The sequence below is a fragment of the Homalodisca vitripennis genome, chromosome 4, assembly GCF_021130785.1.
Source record: "Homalodisca vitripennis isolate AUS2020 chromosome 4, UT_GWSS_2.1, whole genome shotgun sequence".
NCBI classification, from domain to species: domain Eukaryota; kingdom Metazoa; phylum Arthropoda; class Insecta; order Hemiptera; family Cicadellidae; genus Homalodisca; species Homalodisca vitripennis.
In genome coordinates, this window is record NC_060210.1 from 155,747,407 (window position 1) to 155,767,446 (window position 20,040).

Sequence of the window (20,040 nt, forward strand, 5' to 3'; positions counted from 1 at the left end):
ACATCTTGAGCTATGCTCAGTCCAGTATTCAGTGGGTGTACGCCCCTTTGGTCCAAATGGGTTAAATAACGAGGTTTAGTTTGGGATTTGCAAAAGAGAATGCTGTACCCAAATTTAGGGAATATTGGATAAAGATTTGTATGATTCTCTAGTAGCACAGTTAATATGTTGATACGTTGAACTAACTCGGTATGGGTATGCCTTATTTTATTCCTCTTCTGGCATGTTTATTATAAAGTATAATTATTACAAACCCTTCGGAGATATGTTGAAAGTCTTTATTTGTTCCAAATTGTTGAGTTAATTATTGAAAACTGTTCCAGACTGATAACATCCTACACACATCTCATGGACGAACAATTCATAAATTGTCAATTATTCTGTGCATGCTTAACCTTATGTTTTGACACCTAAAAAAAAGACAGATACCTGCTCCAAAACATAGAGTTTATATTATAACATATTATAACAATAACAAATGTATAACATCCTGTTATATTTGCAATAACTACATAATTGATAATAGTGACCTTGAGTGTTAGGATGAGAGGACTGGGAGCGTGAATGGCGAGTGTGTGAGCGTCTCTGCAGCTGACGTGATGGCCACTTAATACTGGGTAATGTTGGGCTGTCAGCTGTTACTGACGATGATGACGACTTACTTGATGGAGATAGTTCAGAGCAGGCTACTTCCCCTGACCCTGCAACAGATATGCTCATGACTGCCCTTTGATCATTTGATCCCAGAATCAATGGTTTCCCCTTTGGATCAAAAGGAATCTATGTAGAAAGTTTTAAATCTCAAGGACCTTTCTATAAAGAGTTATCATATAAACAGGCAGATAATGAAACAATTTTAAATGTAACGCAGTTTTAAAACGATAACAATTTTAAAAAGGCCCTGTTTTGTCCTTAATAATTGCTTCAGTGCTGATTTTTAAAAAATCCTGTAAGAGATAGCTGTAGTGAAATTGCCTTAAGTTTTATTTCCATAAGAAGAATAATGTTGAATTTCAAGTGCTTTCAAGTTTTTCTTGTAAGGTTTATACTTTCTAAATGTTCAAACAATTAAATAAAAAGTTTAGGATTTTTGTATAATCCATACAAATATTAAAAATTGTCAAACAATCACACTTACCCTGCAAGGAGGCTTGTAGGACTGATCCATTACTGTTATCAATTCCTCTAAAAAACCATAAAAATAACTATTGTTGCAATATGGCTCAATCTCCTAATTTCTCATGCACAAAACAAGATTTAAAAATGTTGTAACTCTTTTTTTCTAAACATATGTTTAAATAATAATGACTTTTTATGAAAATTATCATAACACATTATACTTTAATTTATTTAACAACAAAACCAGAATAATGGTTCAATTTTTTGAAGGATCATCATTAGTTTTATACCAACGGTATAACTTTAATAGTACTTGTGCTAGTGGTATAAATAACTTCCAGACTAGTATTTTATAAATAACTTAAAATAAAACTTCTTACAAAAAATGATACACTGTAATTTAATATTCTAATTATGTTGTAATTTATTGTTTTACCACGTAACACTCGTAAGTGTTGCTTATTGTGTGTCAGTTCCTTAAAAGTCTAGATATCTAGTTTTGCTATACTTGAACAAGTGTTATTTGACAATGAGGAATGGTTCAATATTTATTTATAATCTTGTTTATTGATTTGAGAATATATGTGTTTTGAACAAAGTGATCAATGCGGATATATTTTAAAATAAGTTTGAGTATATGTATAATATATGTTTATTATTTTTAAATAGTGGCAAAAACCTCAGTGTCATGCTGAGTGTTTACTCAGTGTGTCACACTTTAAACCTATACTTAATAGATACTGAAATTGTCTGTCAGTAACAAAAATTATGTCAAATAAGAATTATGTATATCACAAATTATTTTAACATTTGTTAGTCAAGAGTAGTGAAGTCTATTGTCGCAGGGCTAACAATTTGTGATGAATGTGGGATGTAGAGAAACTGTGCCAACTTGAGTGGGCCTGATGAATGAGAGAAATTGGCAACTTGCCAATTGAAGGCATTCTCTCTCTGACCTTCATTTGTGAATAAATAGAGATTTGCATAGGTGTAAAATAGTAGATACAACATATAAGTAGTTTTACCAACAATAAATTAATACTGCTATTATCAATGAAATTAATACTTATTTTTAATTTAACAGCCTTCAATCTGAATCTTATAAAAAGAATTCAAATGTCCATTTGTTTATTCTAGTGTGCAGAATTCGATTTATAGTGAAAACTCAGGCCCTCTTTTGTAAAGACGTTATAGAGGTTTGTTTTGGAAGCAAGCAAAAGATAATATTTGGTGTAAAATATAAAGATAGAAAAATAATGCTGGCAGTTGTTGATCCTCAACCACAATTTTATAATATGCAAAACTTGTTATTGTAAACTGTAAGTTCAACAAAGTGTGTGCATGGTTTTGTTTTATAAGACAATAACACATATCACTCTTTGACTAATAATATTCTTAGTTTTGTGAGCACTTTTTTCTTCACCTAGTGTGAAGCATTCGAGACAGAGCTCCTCCACTTATTGGCCATGGGATTTGGAAGCAGACTAAGGTTAATTTAACAAATCATGGTGTTTTCTGCTCTTGTTCATGACCCACCTCCTTAAGGCCCTGTCCAGAATCAAGAATCAATAATTTTATTGCCATTGACAATTTTACATTGAATAGGCAAAGTCAACTTATTTTTCTAATTTCCAAATCAAAATCAAATCAAATCTCGTAAATCTCCTTGATAATAAAATTGTAATGTACATATAACATGAAACCTAAATATTAATGTACTTATTCATGATTTTTAGTTTGACTTTGCAATCTTAAATGAATAAAATAAAACTAGCCTTGTCATTTTTACGTTGTGAATACATGCACCAAATGCCTATAGCCATTGGGTTACTTTTATTTCCATAATTCCAATAGAAAGGGTGAATGTCTCTCAGACTCATAGTGCGCCACACGCTAGCCACGGCCCTTGCAAACTACTTACTAATGTATATATATATATATATATATATATATATATATATATATATATATATATATATATATATATAACTATATATATATATATATATATATATATATATATATATATATATATATATATATATATATAGTTAGCCTGTGCAAAGGAGGAATATTTTAAGTTTAAAATAGAAATGGCATTAGGCTGTGTTTAAGTCCAAAAATGTTAGTGTGAATGTTTGAAGGTCATGGCTTTTGACGCTGTTGTATTTAGAATCCTCTAGTTTAAAAACTAAATTATTAATTCAGGGTGAATTATTCGTAGAAACCACAATTATCGTTTTTACAGGCTTAAAATATGTTATTGTGTATAAATAACAAAATTTTTAATATTTTTTATAGGAACTCAAGTTTATAATAATTAACTAGTAAATATTAGGTAGCTGCTGTTATTAAGATCTCTTTTTTAAATAAATGAAAGTATCTCCAAACAGGCTTTTGCCTTGGATAACTTTTTCCCATTGGTATTAGAACTTAAATAACTTTTTGTACAATCTTTGATATAATTATTTTTATCCAAACATGCTCTTTAGCCTTTTGTTTTGTTTAGTATGTTGATTAATCTTATGTACTCATACTCAAAAGTATTTTTATTTAGTTTTATTTTATTTAGTACTTAGATTTAGTATTTAGTTTTTATCTATTTATTGCAAGTGTAAGTATTGTAATTGGGTGCATATGTGTGTTTGTGAGTGTTTTTATATCTATATAAAATGTTAAGTATGGTATGTTATAAAAATTAATTATTGTATCGGTACGTATTGTGCAAAAATTGTAAGAATATTTTTTTGGGAATAAAATTATTATTATTGTTATTATTTTGTGTGGTAAGACTTGGAAACTCAATATACACTCAGCATAGTCTGCTTAAGCGTACTATGAGTTCAGTGACTATAAAACACACAGTGTTGGCCCTTTAATTGTGAGATGATCGCTATATTTTTCAAAAGTAATTGTTATTATAAAATAAGTTTTCTTACTTGCATAATATGTCTTTTCAGTCTGGAGTTCCTGTTTCATCGAAGATAGTTTCAAATAACGAAGGTCTGTTTCACCGGTTTGAATCTTTTCTTTTTTGTCAGGCTTCTCTGCAGGTTTTTTATTATTAGATTTGAATTTGTCATTGGTACTTCTTTTTGTCTTGTCTTGCCTTTTAGAGTGTATCTGAGGAAGTTCGGATTTTATGGATATTGGGATCTCAGGTAACAGTGGGCTTGTCGGGGGTGAAGAAGTAGGTGTGATATCCGGTAGAATAAGCTCCGGACTGACGGATGGAGTTTTGAAGTTTTTATGATGCTGGCTGCTGAGGTCTGGTAGTTTGCCAGTCTCAGGAGAAGCATTAATCTGTACTGTGTACTGGTGTCGTAACTCCTCCTCGGGTTTACTGACTACGGTCACAGTCTTCATCGATGGAGGGGCTCGCCGAGACTTATCCTCATTGGCCAAGTCTTGGGAACCTACAACCAGAAATATAAAAGTGGCTTCAGTATATACATCCTGTTTATAGGGGGTACTGTTTATATTTTAAATACAATAAAGTAATTTTATTCAAATAATAAAAGTGGAACATTATACACAGCACAGTAACATAGTTTTAGTATGTGTTTTTAATATAATCAAAAATCTTTTTCCTTCCTCAGATGCTTTTGTTTAAGAGAAATCAGAGAAAAACCGAACTGTAATCATAGTCCAGTTTTATATTCAATCTTCTAAGACTTTATGGGGAAATAGTCCTGGAGCTAACGATGTATTTTTATGCCAAAAAAGGGCAATTCGAGTTATGGCTGGTATAAGTCAGATAGAAAGTTGTAAGCCATATTTTATTAGTTTTAAGATTTTAACTGTACCTAGCTTGTATATATTGTGTAATTTATTATATGTTAAAAAACATTTATCTGATTTTGTTGAGCGCAATGTGTATCATAGCCACTATACTAGGAATTGTGATAATCTTAATTTACCAAGTACCAGACTCCAAAAAGTGATAAACAGTCATAAATATATGCAAATTAAATTGTATAATAGTTTACCTGAATATGTAAAAAAATTAAGTATTAATGTATTCAAAACAATAATTACAAGTTTTTTGGTGAGGACTGCACCATATTCTATTGAAGATTTTTATCATTATTGTAGTTATGACAATTTGTATACTGCATAGTATATTTAGTATTAGTATGACAATGACAATGTCTATTGCTTGTAATATAGCCTAATGACAAATAAAGATTTGAATTTGACTGGACAGAGTAATAACAAAGATATAAGTTTTTGCATTCAGGATATTAAATGAGCTACTGGTACATCATTTTGCACATGTTTCACTGACAATAAGTTTAAAAAAATAAGGCTGTAATATCTCAAGTTTTTATCTGTATTTGTTTTCTTTTGTTTTAATGTGAGCCAGAAATATTATTATCTATTGGATTTATTTTAATAATGAAATACATTATCATTTGTCTATTAAAATATCTGTCTATCAATACAGAAAAACTAATAATGAACTGCTGCAACATACCTTCATCAATGCTGCCATCTGATCCCAAATCTTGGCTATCTCTTAACAAATAAAAGTTAATCCATCCTTTTGAAAGTGTCACTAATTCTTCTTGTTCTTCAGTTTTAGCTACTGCTAATGCCTCTCTCCCTTTTGATGACTCTCTCCTTAGACGTTCTAAGTGTTCTTCTACAAGGGATCGTTCATCTTTTTGCACTTGTGTTTCTTCATTTATTGGCCGAAATCTTCCAAACATTACCCCAGACTGTTTTCCAAAAACTCTTCCTTTTAGTAATGTCCCTCCTAGTAAATTCAACTGTTTAATCATGGATTCATTTTTGGAATTAAGAGCTAAGCTCCCGTGAATAGTGTGTCGTCTTGATTGCTCGTTTTTCTCAAATGAGGTGTTTGATGAATCCATTTTTGTATGTCTTGAGGTTAAATTTCCATGTATAGTGTGTCGCCTGTGGTAGTCATTGCCTTCATTTTGAGATGTCTGAACATTGCGGATGTGGTCACACTCTTCACTTTCTTGTTTGTCGATACTACTACTTGTACTGCTGTCACTACTTTTGTTTTCATTGTGCCCTCCTATATCTGCCATTATCATTTCTGAGGGCATAGAAGCTCTTCTATTTCTTGTTGGTAATGGTGATTTTCTTTCATCATTGGAAGAATCCATTGAACCACTTTTTTCTTCTGGTATTACTTCAAACTTTTGTCTAAATCTACTACTCAAGTTGCCTGGTCGTCGTGTTGGTGTAGTTTTCAAGTTGAACTTTGCAGTAGGCTTATTAACAAAGATTTTTTCTTGCTGCTTTTCCATATTTTCATTTTTGCTTGAAGCCCTTTCACCTAGAATGGGGGTTTTGCATCGTTCAGTGTTTTCGACAATGTCATTTAAACATTTATTGTTTAGATCGAATACATCACATTTGTCATTCAAGGAGCCACTTAAGTTCAGTTTAATTTTGTTTGACTCATTATGTTGCATAGTGTATGTTAGTGAACAGTTATTTTTGTGCTCTTTTTCTAGATCAATTTGTTTTACTGTTCCATCAACTGTTTGTACCGATTTAGATTTTATTGGATAATCATTGTCAATGTCCATATTTGTACCTTGCATACTCTCGTAATAATTGTCACAGATATTTTTCCCATAAAAATCTGTTTCAGAAACTTGAGTTTCAATATGTTTGGACCAAGGAACTTGATGCTCAATACATTTAAATTTACATTGCTCTTCTTTTTCTTGGTTTTCCATGTCACCTTTCAACGTTTCAGTCAGTATTTGGGATATCTCTTCATCAAGTGCAGAATCAATGTGAGGCATATTTTTACATTGAATCCCTTTGCTTACATGTTTGGAGGCCTCAGACATACCACTTGTAGTATTCTGATTATCACATAATTTAGAATTTTTATTGAGATTTCTATGCACGTTGGAAACTTTACTATCTTCTAAATCTGTGGATCTATTATTTATAGTTTCAAGCCAATCAGTAAGAGTGTTCTGTTGGTGGCTTTGTAATAGGTCACACATGTAAGGAGATGTTGCTGTTTCTTTTGTTTTGTATTCTTCTCCATCATACACTGTATCCTTATCTCTTTCTGAAAAATCTGATGGGACCAAAGTGTCGGATGAGTCTTTGCTTGAACCAAAATCCTCCCACTGAGTACATTTAGATATTTTATCTGTTGATTCAGAATGTTCTGTATTTTGATAACTATTATTCGGTGAGAATTCTATAGTAGATGTACAGCGATGATTATGATATTTCCTACTTTTCTTAGAACAGTGTTTACCCTTACATTTTTTTGCGCTATTTAGTGAATGCTCAGATCGCCTTTTTGCCTCTTTACTCCGTTTTAAAAGTTTTTGTTTTAATTCCTCTGGAATTTGTTTTACTTCTATTTTGCCTTCTTCTCCTGTCAGGGATAAAAAATAAGCTTGTGGTTCTTTTGATGATTTTTTAGAACATCCAGTTTCCTCAGGGAGTAATGCTATGATGTCACCTCTAACCAAACGATTATCATATTTATTATACAATTTTAGTCCTTTTGATTTGTCATCACTTTTATTATCTTCCAGACTATCTGCCAAACTAAGATCACTGTCACTGGAACAATCCAAAGATGATGTATTAACAATCATGGAAAGTGTCCGAGGCAAAGCGGAAAATCTAGGTATGACAAGTTCTTTTCCAGGCAGCTCCCAGTATGTTCCTCCGGCTACAGATCCCATTGTAGTTTCTGAGTCAGAAAATAATCTGATATTATCCTTTTCATCAAGAATATCATTGTCTTCTGGTTTTGTTTCATCCAAAATATCAGGTGTGTCTGAACAAAGTTTTGTTTTTGAACCTTGGAAAGGTTTGTCAAACAAATTATTACATTTAAGTGGAGTTCCTTTATCTTCTACTGCCGGCATCACATTACCCATGAAATTAGCTTTATTGTCAACATTGTCTTTCAAAAGCAGTTCATAGGTAGTATTGCCATAAAATTTTTCTTGTACATTTGTATCACTGGGCTCATTTTTTGGTGCATCTATGACAGCATTAATATTTGGTGGATACTGAATTTTTGATAAATCTTCACAAAATCCTAAATTTTCAAGAAGATTTGAATCCTCTTCAGTGGACTCATTTATTGCAAGGGAATCCATTTCAAAGTCATCTTCGGATTGTTTTGTTACATTAGATTCCTTTCTGCTGATTTCTAAAGAGTCGGGGTTAACACCTGATTCATCCTCTGTTAGATATAAATAATTTGTTGTATAATTTCCTTTTATTGCCCGATGAGCTTCAATTTCTTCAGGATTAGTTCCTGATTCTTCCTCTGTTAGATATAAATAATTTGTTGCATAATTTCCTTTTACCTCTCGTTGTGCTTCAATTTGATCTGAGTTAGTTCCAGAGTCTTCTTCTGTTAAATATAAATAATTTGTAGAATAATTTCCTACTACCTCTCCTTTTGTTTCAGTTTCTTTATTATCTTTTGTGCTTGAGTGCTCTAAATTTTCAGTTGGCTGTGGTTCCTCTTCTTCATTTGATTCTTTTATAACATCAATTTCATTATTGTTCAACTCAGGATATATAGGCTCTTCAAGTACACTTTTAGTTTCAGTTATGGTCAATAGTTCATTATTTCTTTCAATACCGTCTAACTTTTCACATTTCAGTAAATTATTATCTTGTATTTTGGATACAATAGCACTTTCACAGCTTATTATGGCTGGAAATGAATCAGAGAAATGTAATTCAGCTGGTTGGGAATCAGATTTGGAACTATCACTTGGACTTGATTCAGAAGGATGAAATATCTCTCTATCTTTTGTTTTGTTTCTAGGAGATATTGTATCTACTATTATTGTCTCAGAGTTTATTACTAAAATAGGTGAAATGTTGATGTTTCCTTTGGATTCTCCACTTTCTGGTGTTATTGATGTCAAACTGACTGTAGAGTCTTGAGTGGATATTGTTCGGTCGCTTACAGTTTGATCAAGAGTCATCGAGCTGGTAGTGTAATCAGACGAGGATTTTAGTTCATTTGTTGTAATCATTTCGGGACTGGTGAAACTACAAGATTGTGATCCGGAATCATCCAGACTGCAACACTTTCTGCCCTCTGCTGTGCACATATCACAGTCAGTTATGTAACACTCACTTGTGTTTCTTTGGGAGTCAAATGTGTGACAAGTGAGGGCTGGCGTTGGGGTCCCTTCTACAGATATGTCGTCACTATTTCGATCTTCTGCACTGACCATTACATCAGTGTGAGTTTCTCCTCCCGCCGATCCACTTCGATTTATTCTTTGTGGAGGTTCTGAGGATTCTGGGACTGATTTAGATTTGGATTGAAGAAAACTTTTCCTTTGCTCTTTTGTTTGTTGCGATAACATTTTTTTGAAGTTCTCATCATTTAAAATTTCACTTATATCTAAATACCTTTTCTCATCTGACTCAACCCCACAAATATTTTTGGTGTCATGAAATTGTACAGTGGCACTATTAAAATCCTCTTCATCGCTGTTAACTTTTGGACAGTCATGAGGATCTAATAAAAGTTCTGGAACAGTAAGGAACATTGACGTCTCTGCAACTGCACCAGGTAGACTGATTTCACTTCTGTACACTTGGCTTACACAACCATGGCTATCTGAAATTTCCTCACTTTGGCTAAACTCATTGGAATTTGAACTATGTTTTGAAAATACTTCTTCATTTTCTAATTTTGTACTGAAATCAACTGAAGGGATAATATTGACAGTAGGGATGGCTACTTCCTGACCGTGTGGAAGTTGAATGTTATCAACACTAGTCTTGGTACAGTCAAAGCTATCAGGTGGGGTGGTCTGGCAGGCCTTGTGGGACATTCGCTTTGTGTTTGTACCCCCACTGTCTTGGCTGGTGCCGATGCTGGGCACTGATGGTGTGGGCACTGTTACGACATCAGACGCTGAAGTCTGCGCTCGACTCAGAGAGTACTTTCTCATCACGGTTTCAGGTACTGAGTAGCGTCTATAAGGAAGACCCATCTTAGGAGCTGACTGCCCATTGAGTTTGTTTCCTGTTCCCATCTCTAGTGTTGGTGCTTTCGGTCTGTCTCTTTTCTCACTGAAAAAATAAGCAGTTTGTTAGTAAATGTATTTCAAACTATAAAATTGAGAAACATTTGAAAATAATGAAACAAAATGTAATGAAACATTAAGTGTAGGGTTTGTCAAAATTGTGACAGTACACACATTTGTAAGTTTATTAAGGTTAATTTCATTTGCAACTTAAACAATACTACCATCATAGGACATTATCTATATTTATAAATATCAATACACTGTTTAAAACAGAAAGAAAACAGAAAATCAATTGTTTACATGTTCAATAGATAAATACAACATTTTAAACATAAGTTCTAGGCAGAGAATGCCATTCATTATTTAAATAACAACGAGAAATATTTGTATATATATATATATATATGCTAGAGAATATGATTAGTTCTGGGGGAGAAATATTAGAACAATACACTATAGGACACAATTGGAAACTAATCAAATCCTACTAATCTGAACTTAATATATATTATGAAAAATACTATATAATATGATAACTATAATTCATACTTTTAAATACTAGAACATTAGTAGCAAGAAAATAATCCGTTAGTTTGCTCACAGTTTTCACAAACTATTTGAGTACATGAGTAAATATATTTCCTATTATAAATAAAGAAAAAAATTGAGTAGTAAATTTAATTTTCTAAACATTTCTATATTTACTAACATAATTTTGTATCATTGTTTGTTTGTATCATTACTAACATCATTTTGTAGTTTATAAATAAATTTACTAAATATTAAATCTTGATAATGTAATGAACTTTTTAGAATATTGATGTAATAATCTAAAATCTTGATTCAACAATGCATTTCAAAATAATATTTCTATGTTTTCAAAGGTTTTAATATTAAATTATACTGATAGTACAAATGTAAACGTATTTTTGTTATTTAATTACATTTTTAGTGTGAAGCAAACAAGTAAGTGGGATGATTTAAATTTTCTTGCCACACTTTATTTTAGTTTTGAAAGGGCGTTCAATATGGTGTCTAATGCATAATGGGATATATAGTATATACTATATTTAAATTTCATTTATTTATTTTATGAGAGGGAAAAAGTCAAGTAAATGTCTTTATTGGTTTGACAATATAACATGCATAGTTTGGTATCAGTGGTTTGTCACTGGCTACAGATTAGGAGAAATTAATGCCTGTTTAAATACAGTTTGTATGGTTTTAAATGTTCACATTGTAACAGACATGGGCCAGAAATGATTTTTACCTTTCATCTACTATTAACAGTGTCTGAGAATATATTTTATTTTGATTATATTTTATTCATTTTTTATATGTGAGAATGTTAAAAATCAGTACATTAAAGTGCTGAACATATCTAATGTTCATATAAGCAATAGTTCAAATAGTAAATAACTTGTTGAATGTTATAATGTAATGATTATGCTAATAAATACTATAACATGCTTATTTTTAAAGGACAAAAAACTTAATAGTATAATGATTAATCATTATAGACGTCGGTGAACTTCCAACCGCCACTCTTGCTAAAGTTGCCGCCTCCGTCTCCAGGCTGCGTCCTCGGAAAGCTGCTGGTCCCGATAATCTTGGTTCTGCAGCCCTTAAACAGCTCCCTTGTCACTGCACTTGTTGACAACTTTAATAACTGTCTCTTCACCACTGCAGTTAGCCTGGACTTAAGTAAGGCTTTAGACAGAGTGTGGCACGAAGGTCTCCTATACAAGTTGTCTCGCAGTACTCTGCCACGTCAGTTCGGACTGCTTCGCTCCTTCCTTATTGGATGCTGGATCGGTCTCTGTTAGGACGTGCACTTCCTCCGTATGACCAGTGACTGCTAGTGTGTCACAAAGATCAGTTCTTGGACAATCCTGTTTTTGCGGTATACCAATGACATGCCTTTGTCGTCAATGACCTTCGCGGCCCTCTACGCAGACGCCCTCTTTATGGTCCAGTCGATCTGGTAGCGTCAAATAGATCTGCTGTCTTCGTGGTTCACTTGTTGTAGAATCAAGATCAACACGGACAAATGTGAGGTGATATGCTTCACCTGGAAGGACTATGGTTCGGTTCTTCGGGAAGTCCTTACTATCCAGGGTGACAGACTCCGATGGACTACGACGACAAGGCACCTCGGGATGGTGCTGACCAAGCGGCTCTCGACAAAGGTTGCTGCAACCCGCAGAATCCAGATTGGCCGGGCTGCTCACATGTCTCTTGCTCCACTTCTTCGCCGATCTCCACCGTTTACCACCTCCACCAAGCTGCTCCTTTATACCTCGATCATACGGCCATACAACACCTACTCCGGCCCTGTGTGGTATACAACTAGCTAGCCGCTACCCCCAGGAAACAGCTCGAATAATTTCAACACAGGGCTGTCCGTTTCCTATCTGGAACCTCTTCCTTTGTTCGGAACACTGTCATGGTGCGCTCCCTTGGCATCCCGACACTTGGCGACTACATTAAGGAGCAGACTCGGCTGATTCCTCGGAGTTTTCTCGTGAGGGTCCTACTCCACTGCACAACTTGAGACGCTCCAGTGCAGTGCTGGACGCACTAGGCGCTTCACTCATGTGGACTTGCCGTACATCTTCATCTTCTTGTTATCGACTTTAACTATACTTCAGCATTATTCATTATCCCCCAGTATTTATTGCTGTATTTCATTGATGCTTTGCCCCCCAGCAGTCATTGGGACATTTGTTTCAGAAACTGCTCTGAAGGGAACCACCCCATCTTCCATGGTTGAGTTCAGTTCAGATACGTATGTTTTTCATAATAACTCACGTCAATGACACAATAGAATATATTTTACAGGCTAAAACTTACTCGGGAAGATTACCAAAACAAAAACGATTACTAAAGTGAAAATAGATGTTTCTTGACCTTAACTTTAAAATGGCGAGCTTTGAGCAATTTAAGGTGACGTAGTAGAACGTCGCACAACTTTGAATCGAAGTGGAGAAACCCCCTCCCTCGACCAATCTCTAAAATCTCATATCTCTACACTCATTGAAGTGAATTTGGTCATTTTTCCGAGTGCTGCGGCAAACGATCTCGCCGTGACTGCATAGTTTTTCTGCCAGGTAACGCGACTCCTGCTGGAACAGCACATTGTTTATTAGGCAGCAAGTCTGCATCCTACACACGGCATCCATAGTCATGAGTCCTGCAGCATCTCGAAAGGTTGATACGTGTTCTCATCTACAGATACCGTATACAAATCGAATTCGTGTTTTGCACTCTAGAATTCTTTCTGCGTCTTCCTTTGATATGCTATTGCCGTATACAGGAAAACAGTAATAAAAACATTGACATCACGAGAGATAGGACAAAACGCAGCTTAGCGGACTCTGAAAGGATGGATCTCAGCATATACATGCCTGTCAGAGCCTCAGTGCTCTCTGAGAAACACACGTCACATGGTCATAAAAATATAGACTACTGTCCAGCACAACGCCAAGCATATTTACAGTGTCATTTACGCTCAAGTTCTTGTTGTGTACGGTTACGGGAATCGGAATAAAAGACTGAATTAGTTTTACATCATCGACTGTGCTCGGTTAAGGTTGGAGGGTAACAGAGAGAGAGACAAGGGCAGGACACTGGAAGTGGTAGGTGGTACGATCTGGTGGCGTGATGAGAACAGCCAATGGCATTTATTCAAACTAATCACCCCCATATGACGTCACAGCATCATAGATCATACAGTTGGTCTTTGGCTGTGGCTTTAACTTGCCAGTAACAATTTATAATATGTATAATAATTATTATTATAATTCAATACAATTAACATTTATTTCCTCCCTTCCAAATTTCAAAATAAATTGAATTCACACAAGTCATAGATAAATTAAACAATACAAGTGTAATAATAAATATTATAATAAACACATATAAATATAAATAACACATATCATTATTAAATGTCATCCCTTAAGTACTGTAAGTTATTTACAAGTTTAATTTTCTCTACAGGTTTCCTAATACGAGTTGGGTATCTGTTGTATGATCAGGGAGCTGATCTAGTGAGGTCAGTGTTACTAATTCTGACTGGCTTGGAGTTGGCGGACACTGAGCGCCTGTCTCACGCTCCGCAACTGTACGGTCCTGAATGGTGGAATTTGACTGTCACTGTCAACAATACTACTGTGTAGTCCTATCAGCTGATCAATATGTCTACTCCAAATTAGACCAGTTTTTTTGTCATAACAGAATACATCACATTATTTAACTGTTTTAATTACAATGCCCTCTATCCATTTGTCTTTAGAGCGATAATCTCTCACTAATACAGATTGATTAGGAAATAGAATTCTCGTTTTTCTACCGCCAAAATATTCTTTTGTTTGTCCTGTTTTAATTGCACAGTTCTGGCTATATTAGGTCTGAGTAAATCTAGCCTGCATCTTAGTGGTCTATTTAAACATTAATTTGGCAGGTGTCTCGTTAGTAGTGCTATGAACGGAGTTTCTGTAATCAAATAACATCCTATTCAAGGCTACTTTAGTAATCAATATTTTCTTGAAAAGCCAATCTTATTTTAAGTTTAGCATACTTAACTGAGTTCTCAGCCTGACCATTAGACTGAGGATGAAAAGCTGGTGAAAATGTATGTCTTATACCATTAAGTTGCATGAAATTTTTAAATTCAAATGAGGTAAATGGTGGTCCATTATCACTATGGATAGTGACAGGTAATCCAAATCTATAAAATAGTTCTCTTAACTTTCTATAGCTAGCTTAGCTGAAGTAGAGCCTACTTCAAATACTCTCCAACCACTTAGTGTAAGCATCAATTACTACCAAGTAGGTCTTATCTTTGAAAGGACCCAAGTAATCAATATGCAATCTTTCCCATGGCATAGATGGATAGTGCCAAACATGTAATTTACTCTTACTAGGACTAGAAACGTTTCCAAAAGACAGGAAGAGCAATTGTTCGCTAGCCTTTCAATGTTTTCATCTATATTTGGCCACCAAATATAGGATCTTGCTACTGACTTCATTTTTACAATTCCCAAGTGACTCGCGTGTAACTCATTTAATATGTAGCTACGCAACTTGTTAGGAACAACAATTCTATATCCCCACATAACAATGCCATGCTCAACTGTTAGCTCGTCCTTCCTTTGGAAATAAGGTAACAATTCCCTAATTCCTCTCCTGACAAAAAAATTTTGGCCATCCGTACATCACATAGTTATGTATTTGTTTTATAATAGGATCATTTTGGGTTTCAGCTTTTACATCTTCAAAGTTAAAGGTACTGAACTTTCAGCGATACAGTGTAAATAGGTACCTTTCCACCTTGGTTCATTGTTATTATTTACAACGTGTTTAGTGCTTAATGGTAAGCGTGATAATGCGTCTGCGTTACCATGCTTTTTCTGACCTTACATACTGTACATCAAAATTGTATCCACTTAAAAATAATGCGTATCTTTGTAATCGGCTTGCTGCGAAACAGGTAAACCCTTTTTCGGTCCAAATAAGCTAATTAACTTTAAATCCTTTTTCACTCAGGCGTTTACAAACCTCTTGCAACCTACTTACATGAGTTTCGTTTATTAGGTGCGGTGATAAGAATATCATCCATGAACACTGATATGCCTTCTAAATTAATGCAAAGATTGTTCAATAACTCTTTGAAATATGCCTGGGGCTGATGAGATTCCCATAAGGCATTCTACAATATGAGAAAAGACCCTTATGCGTGCTAATTGTACATAATTTTTGTGACTCACTGTCTAACTTTAATTGCATATAGGCTTGACTAAGATCTATTTTAGAGAAACGTTCTCCATGCTGTAAATTTGCAAATAAATCTTCTATTCTAGGTATAGGGTACTTGTCTACTTCTAGATACTGATTTAGAGTAACTTTAAAGTCTCCACATAGCCTAATTTCACCGTTCTTTTTAATACTGGTACAATGGGCGTTCCCCATTCCGAGCTGCTTACTGGAATTAACACTTGTTCGTCAACTAAGCGTTGTAGTTCTTTTTTCTAGCCTTACTTTTCAATGAGAATGGTATCGGTCTTGGCTTAAAATACCTAGGTCTAGCATTTTCTTTTAGATTTAGTTTTTACTGTTCGCCTGTATACTGACCTAGTTTTCTCAGTGAACACTTCTGGAAATTGATTAGTTAGCTCGGACGTCATTGTCTCGTAAAATTAGCCTTGTTATCTATAGGTCTGTTTATAACACACAAGTTATTTTTAAACGAAATGTCAAACTCCCAGTAACTTTAAGCCAATCACGACCCATTAAAGGATGTGAACCTCCTCTAATCACATACAAATCTAGCATTTATGTATTTTTCTCATAGCAAACATCAACATTAACTTTGCCCACAGTATAATAGGTTCATTAGTGTACGAACTCAAAGTTAGGTCGTTTCTAACAATTTACAAGAACTAAAATTATTTTCATAAAAATCCTCACTACACACTGTGACACTAGCTCCAGTATCAACTTCAAATATGGTTTCTCGACCCTTGGCACTAGACTTTAATCTTAATTGGGTCAACTCTAATTCTTTTACGGTTGAGTTTCATTTACTTTAAATACATTCTGTATGTCCTCGACATAACTCTCAAGATTTTCATCACTCTGAACATAATTCTTAGAATTATTTGAATCTGACAGTTCTGAACTATCATTTACAAAATTATGTATCTTATAATCTTTGTTTTTTCTTGTTTTGAAAATTAGACTGATAAGATATACCTTTCTTAACTTTCGAAAGCTGATTGTCTGTAACTTACTAATTTTCAGTAGATCGACATACCTTAGATATGTGATTTCTTTTACCACATTTGTGACACACAACACCAAACAATTTGCACTGCTTCCTATAGTGACCACACTGCCCACAGCACGTACACTGCACCTTGACTTCGTGCCTTGCGTTGTAGCTCGCGCTGCCACCGCTGCCGCCCGACTCTCACATGTGGGTGGTGATGCGCTGCCATCCGCTGGACCCGGCTGCCGCCGTTCACTGTCAATGCCCGCCGCAGTTCTTCTCCGCCGCTTCCACTGAGCCAGACGATTTTTCACAGCCTGGTCGAAGGTTAGGGTGGTCTCTCCCAACAGCCTCTGCTTGGTCGACTCACTCCTGATGCCGCTCACCAGTCTGTCTCTGAGATAGTCGTTGAGGGATGCGCCAAACTCGCAGTATGCAGACAATTTCTTGAGGCTGGCGATGTACTTCTGCGACTGATTCTCCTTCCATGTTGATTCCTTTTGCTGAATTTTGTACCTTTCAGCTATGAATGATGGCTTCGGGTACAATGGGTCCTGAATTAACTTCACTAATTCATCAAACTTTTTCAACTGAAGGTTTTTTCCGGCGTACATAAATCTCGTAACAAACTGTACGTTTTCACACCCACGACTGTTATAACGTACTAACCTTTTTGTCGTCACTATACTGTTACAGTCAACGAATAATTCAAATCGTTCAACATACGAATTCCAAGTTTCTGCACTGTTGTCGAAGTCACCGATTCCGCCAATAATTCCCGCCATTTTTACTGTTTTCACTAAATAAAGACGAAATGTTTCTAATTTACGACCTTGTCTTCCAACATCAAAATGTACCGATTTTGAGTTCACGTGACGCCAAACTACAGAACACACTTCCTCCCACTATAATTTTCGGAGAAATTATTTAACGCACAATCGAACAGGTTGCATTGCACTCGCGGGATCGCATTAATACCTCGTCGCCAATTGTTGTGTACGGGTTACGGGGAATCGGAATAAAAGACTGAATTAGTTTACATCATCGACTGTGCTCGGTTAAGGTTTGGAGGGTAACAGAGAGAGAGACAAGGGCAGGACACTGGAAGTGGTAGGTGGTACGATCTGGTGGCGTGATGAGAACAGCCAATTGGCATTTATTCAAACTAATCACCCCATATGACGTCACAGCATCATAGATCATACAGTTGGTCTACAGTTGGTCTTTTGGCTGTGGCTTTAACTTGCCAGTAACAATTTATAATATGTATAATAATTAATTATATAATTATTATTGTAATTCAATACATTACAGTTCTCTTTACCAATCCTGATTTGCACGTTGTTCTCTTTGATACACTGCAGCTGAGCTGTTAGTGCTATGTAGAGAACAATGCATTTATTAGCGTTCATCTTATGACCATATACTCCCGACAACACCTGTATGCTCTTCAATTCTGAACTGACTCCAGCAATAGCCTCCTCCAACCCATTCAACCCAAAGGGCATATGCAACTGGCAGTCATCGGCATACATGTGCACTGTGGATTAGTGCACATAGTTGTCCAGATCTGATGTGTACAAAGTGAAGAGGAGAGGACCCAGGCAACTTCCTACCGTTGTCTGGTGTATATGGTGTCACTAGAATTAATAGCCGAGTTCGACCCTTTCCTTGCTTCAGCACATGTCAATTTGGTAATCCAGGTTCGAGGAGAACGTCTCATCTTTGTCTACACTTGTCTTGGTTAGTTGAAGTTGTTTCTCAGACGTTCAAGTACAGTGTTACGTTTCGAATGAAGATCATCTGCAGAACTTTCTTTAACAATATATTCAAAGAAGCACTACACATTGGAAATTCCTTGTAATATTTTGTCCACGAATCATTGCCAAATGGAAAGATCAATCTTCAAACCAAACATAAGTCTGTTAACCCTGTATAATCCATTATGTGGGCTTAAAGTGCTTAAGCCTTCTCCACTTTTCCTGGATTTCTTTCAAGAGTTTAAAAATACTGTCCACCTTTTTATAAGTCTTTGACAGGTTAGTTTCTTTTTCTTTCTTTTCACTTGCAAGTTTCCGATAGCTCGAACCACTTACTTTATAACTCATTATTATTATTAACAGGAAAGAAAAAGAAAATATATATTAACATGAAACTAAACGTTGGGGTAAGCATGGCTCATTAAAAAACGACGACGCTAAACACTACTACACGTCAACCATATAATATCTATTTGACAAACACTAAACATTACTGAACGTGAATATCAAAAATATGAGATCTGTTTGACAGACAGTGTTGCCAGCAAGACAACGCTTGTTGCAACATGTTAAATTTACAGCTCAAAATATACCTGATACAGTAAAGTAATAAAAATTTGCACCTATGAATCGAAATGTTAGAAAATGAATTGCATTAATTATGTTTTTGGTTTACGAGCAAGATTGTAAAGCGAGCGCCCTTTGACTGCCGTTTTCACCGCCGCCGCAAGTAGAGTCGCACTCACTTTATGCTGTCAAAAATCTCAGTAACCAAAATAATTGTTTAATACTTGGTATTTAAGGTTTCAAACAAAAATAATTTGTTTAAACAAAAATAACCCTATTTCAATGAATATAAATGATGTATAACCATGTTTAAACAGTTTTTAATAGATTAACACGTTACCAATATTCATTGTAATTAAATTATATGCCTCAAGTTGTAAAATCACTCTCACTGATTAATATAATACACAAGTTTTAGTTAGGAAGATGTCGTATGGGCACAGTTTCAAAAATATAAAACATGTAACTAGGTGAAATCAGCTAAAATGTACAACAAAAAATAATAATAAACAGTATATAATTTAAGAATTTAGAACTTTGATAACGAATTGTAGACATTTGTCATCATTTTACTCCACTCCATTGTTGTAAGACGTAATTGTTAACACACTTTTAGGGTTGAATCTTTAATGCTATATATGTATATGCATACATATACAATATGTAAACACATACAATATGTTAAAAATGTCCCGGGGCGGTTAAATATTTTTAAAAGATTTAACATAGAGCAAAGAAAACTTGGTATAAAGTTACTGGACATAAAAGTCTAATTTAACATATATATCCA

The 20,040-nt window shown here is 34.7% G+C and overlaps 1 protein-coding gene across 8 annotated transcripts in view; it reads right to left on the minus strand.

The window, feature by feature from the left end:
* LOC124360360 overlaps positions 1-20,040 on the minus strand; it is a 62,771-nt gene that overhangs the window by 16,058 nt on the left and 26,673 nt on the right. For all 8 annotated transcript variants that reach the window (XR_006922241.1, XM_046813917.1, XM_046813918.1 and 5 more), the window contains exons 2-4: positions 5,597-10,194; positions 4,059-4,535; positions 531-701 (exon numbers count right to left, since the gene is read on the minus strand). Coding sequence is in view for 7 of the 8 variants with exons in the window: in XM_046813917.1 (XP_046669873.1) it covers positions 531-701; positions 4,059-4,535; positions 5,597-10,194 (5,246 nt within the window). In the remaining variant the exon portion in view is untranslated. The remainder of the gene's footprint in view (positions 1-530; positions 702-4,058; positions 4,536-5,596; positions 10,195-20,040) is intronic.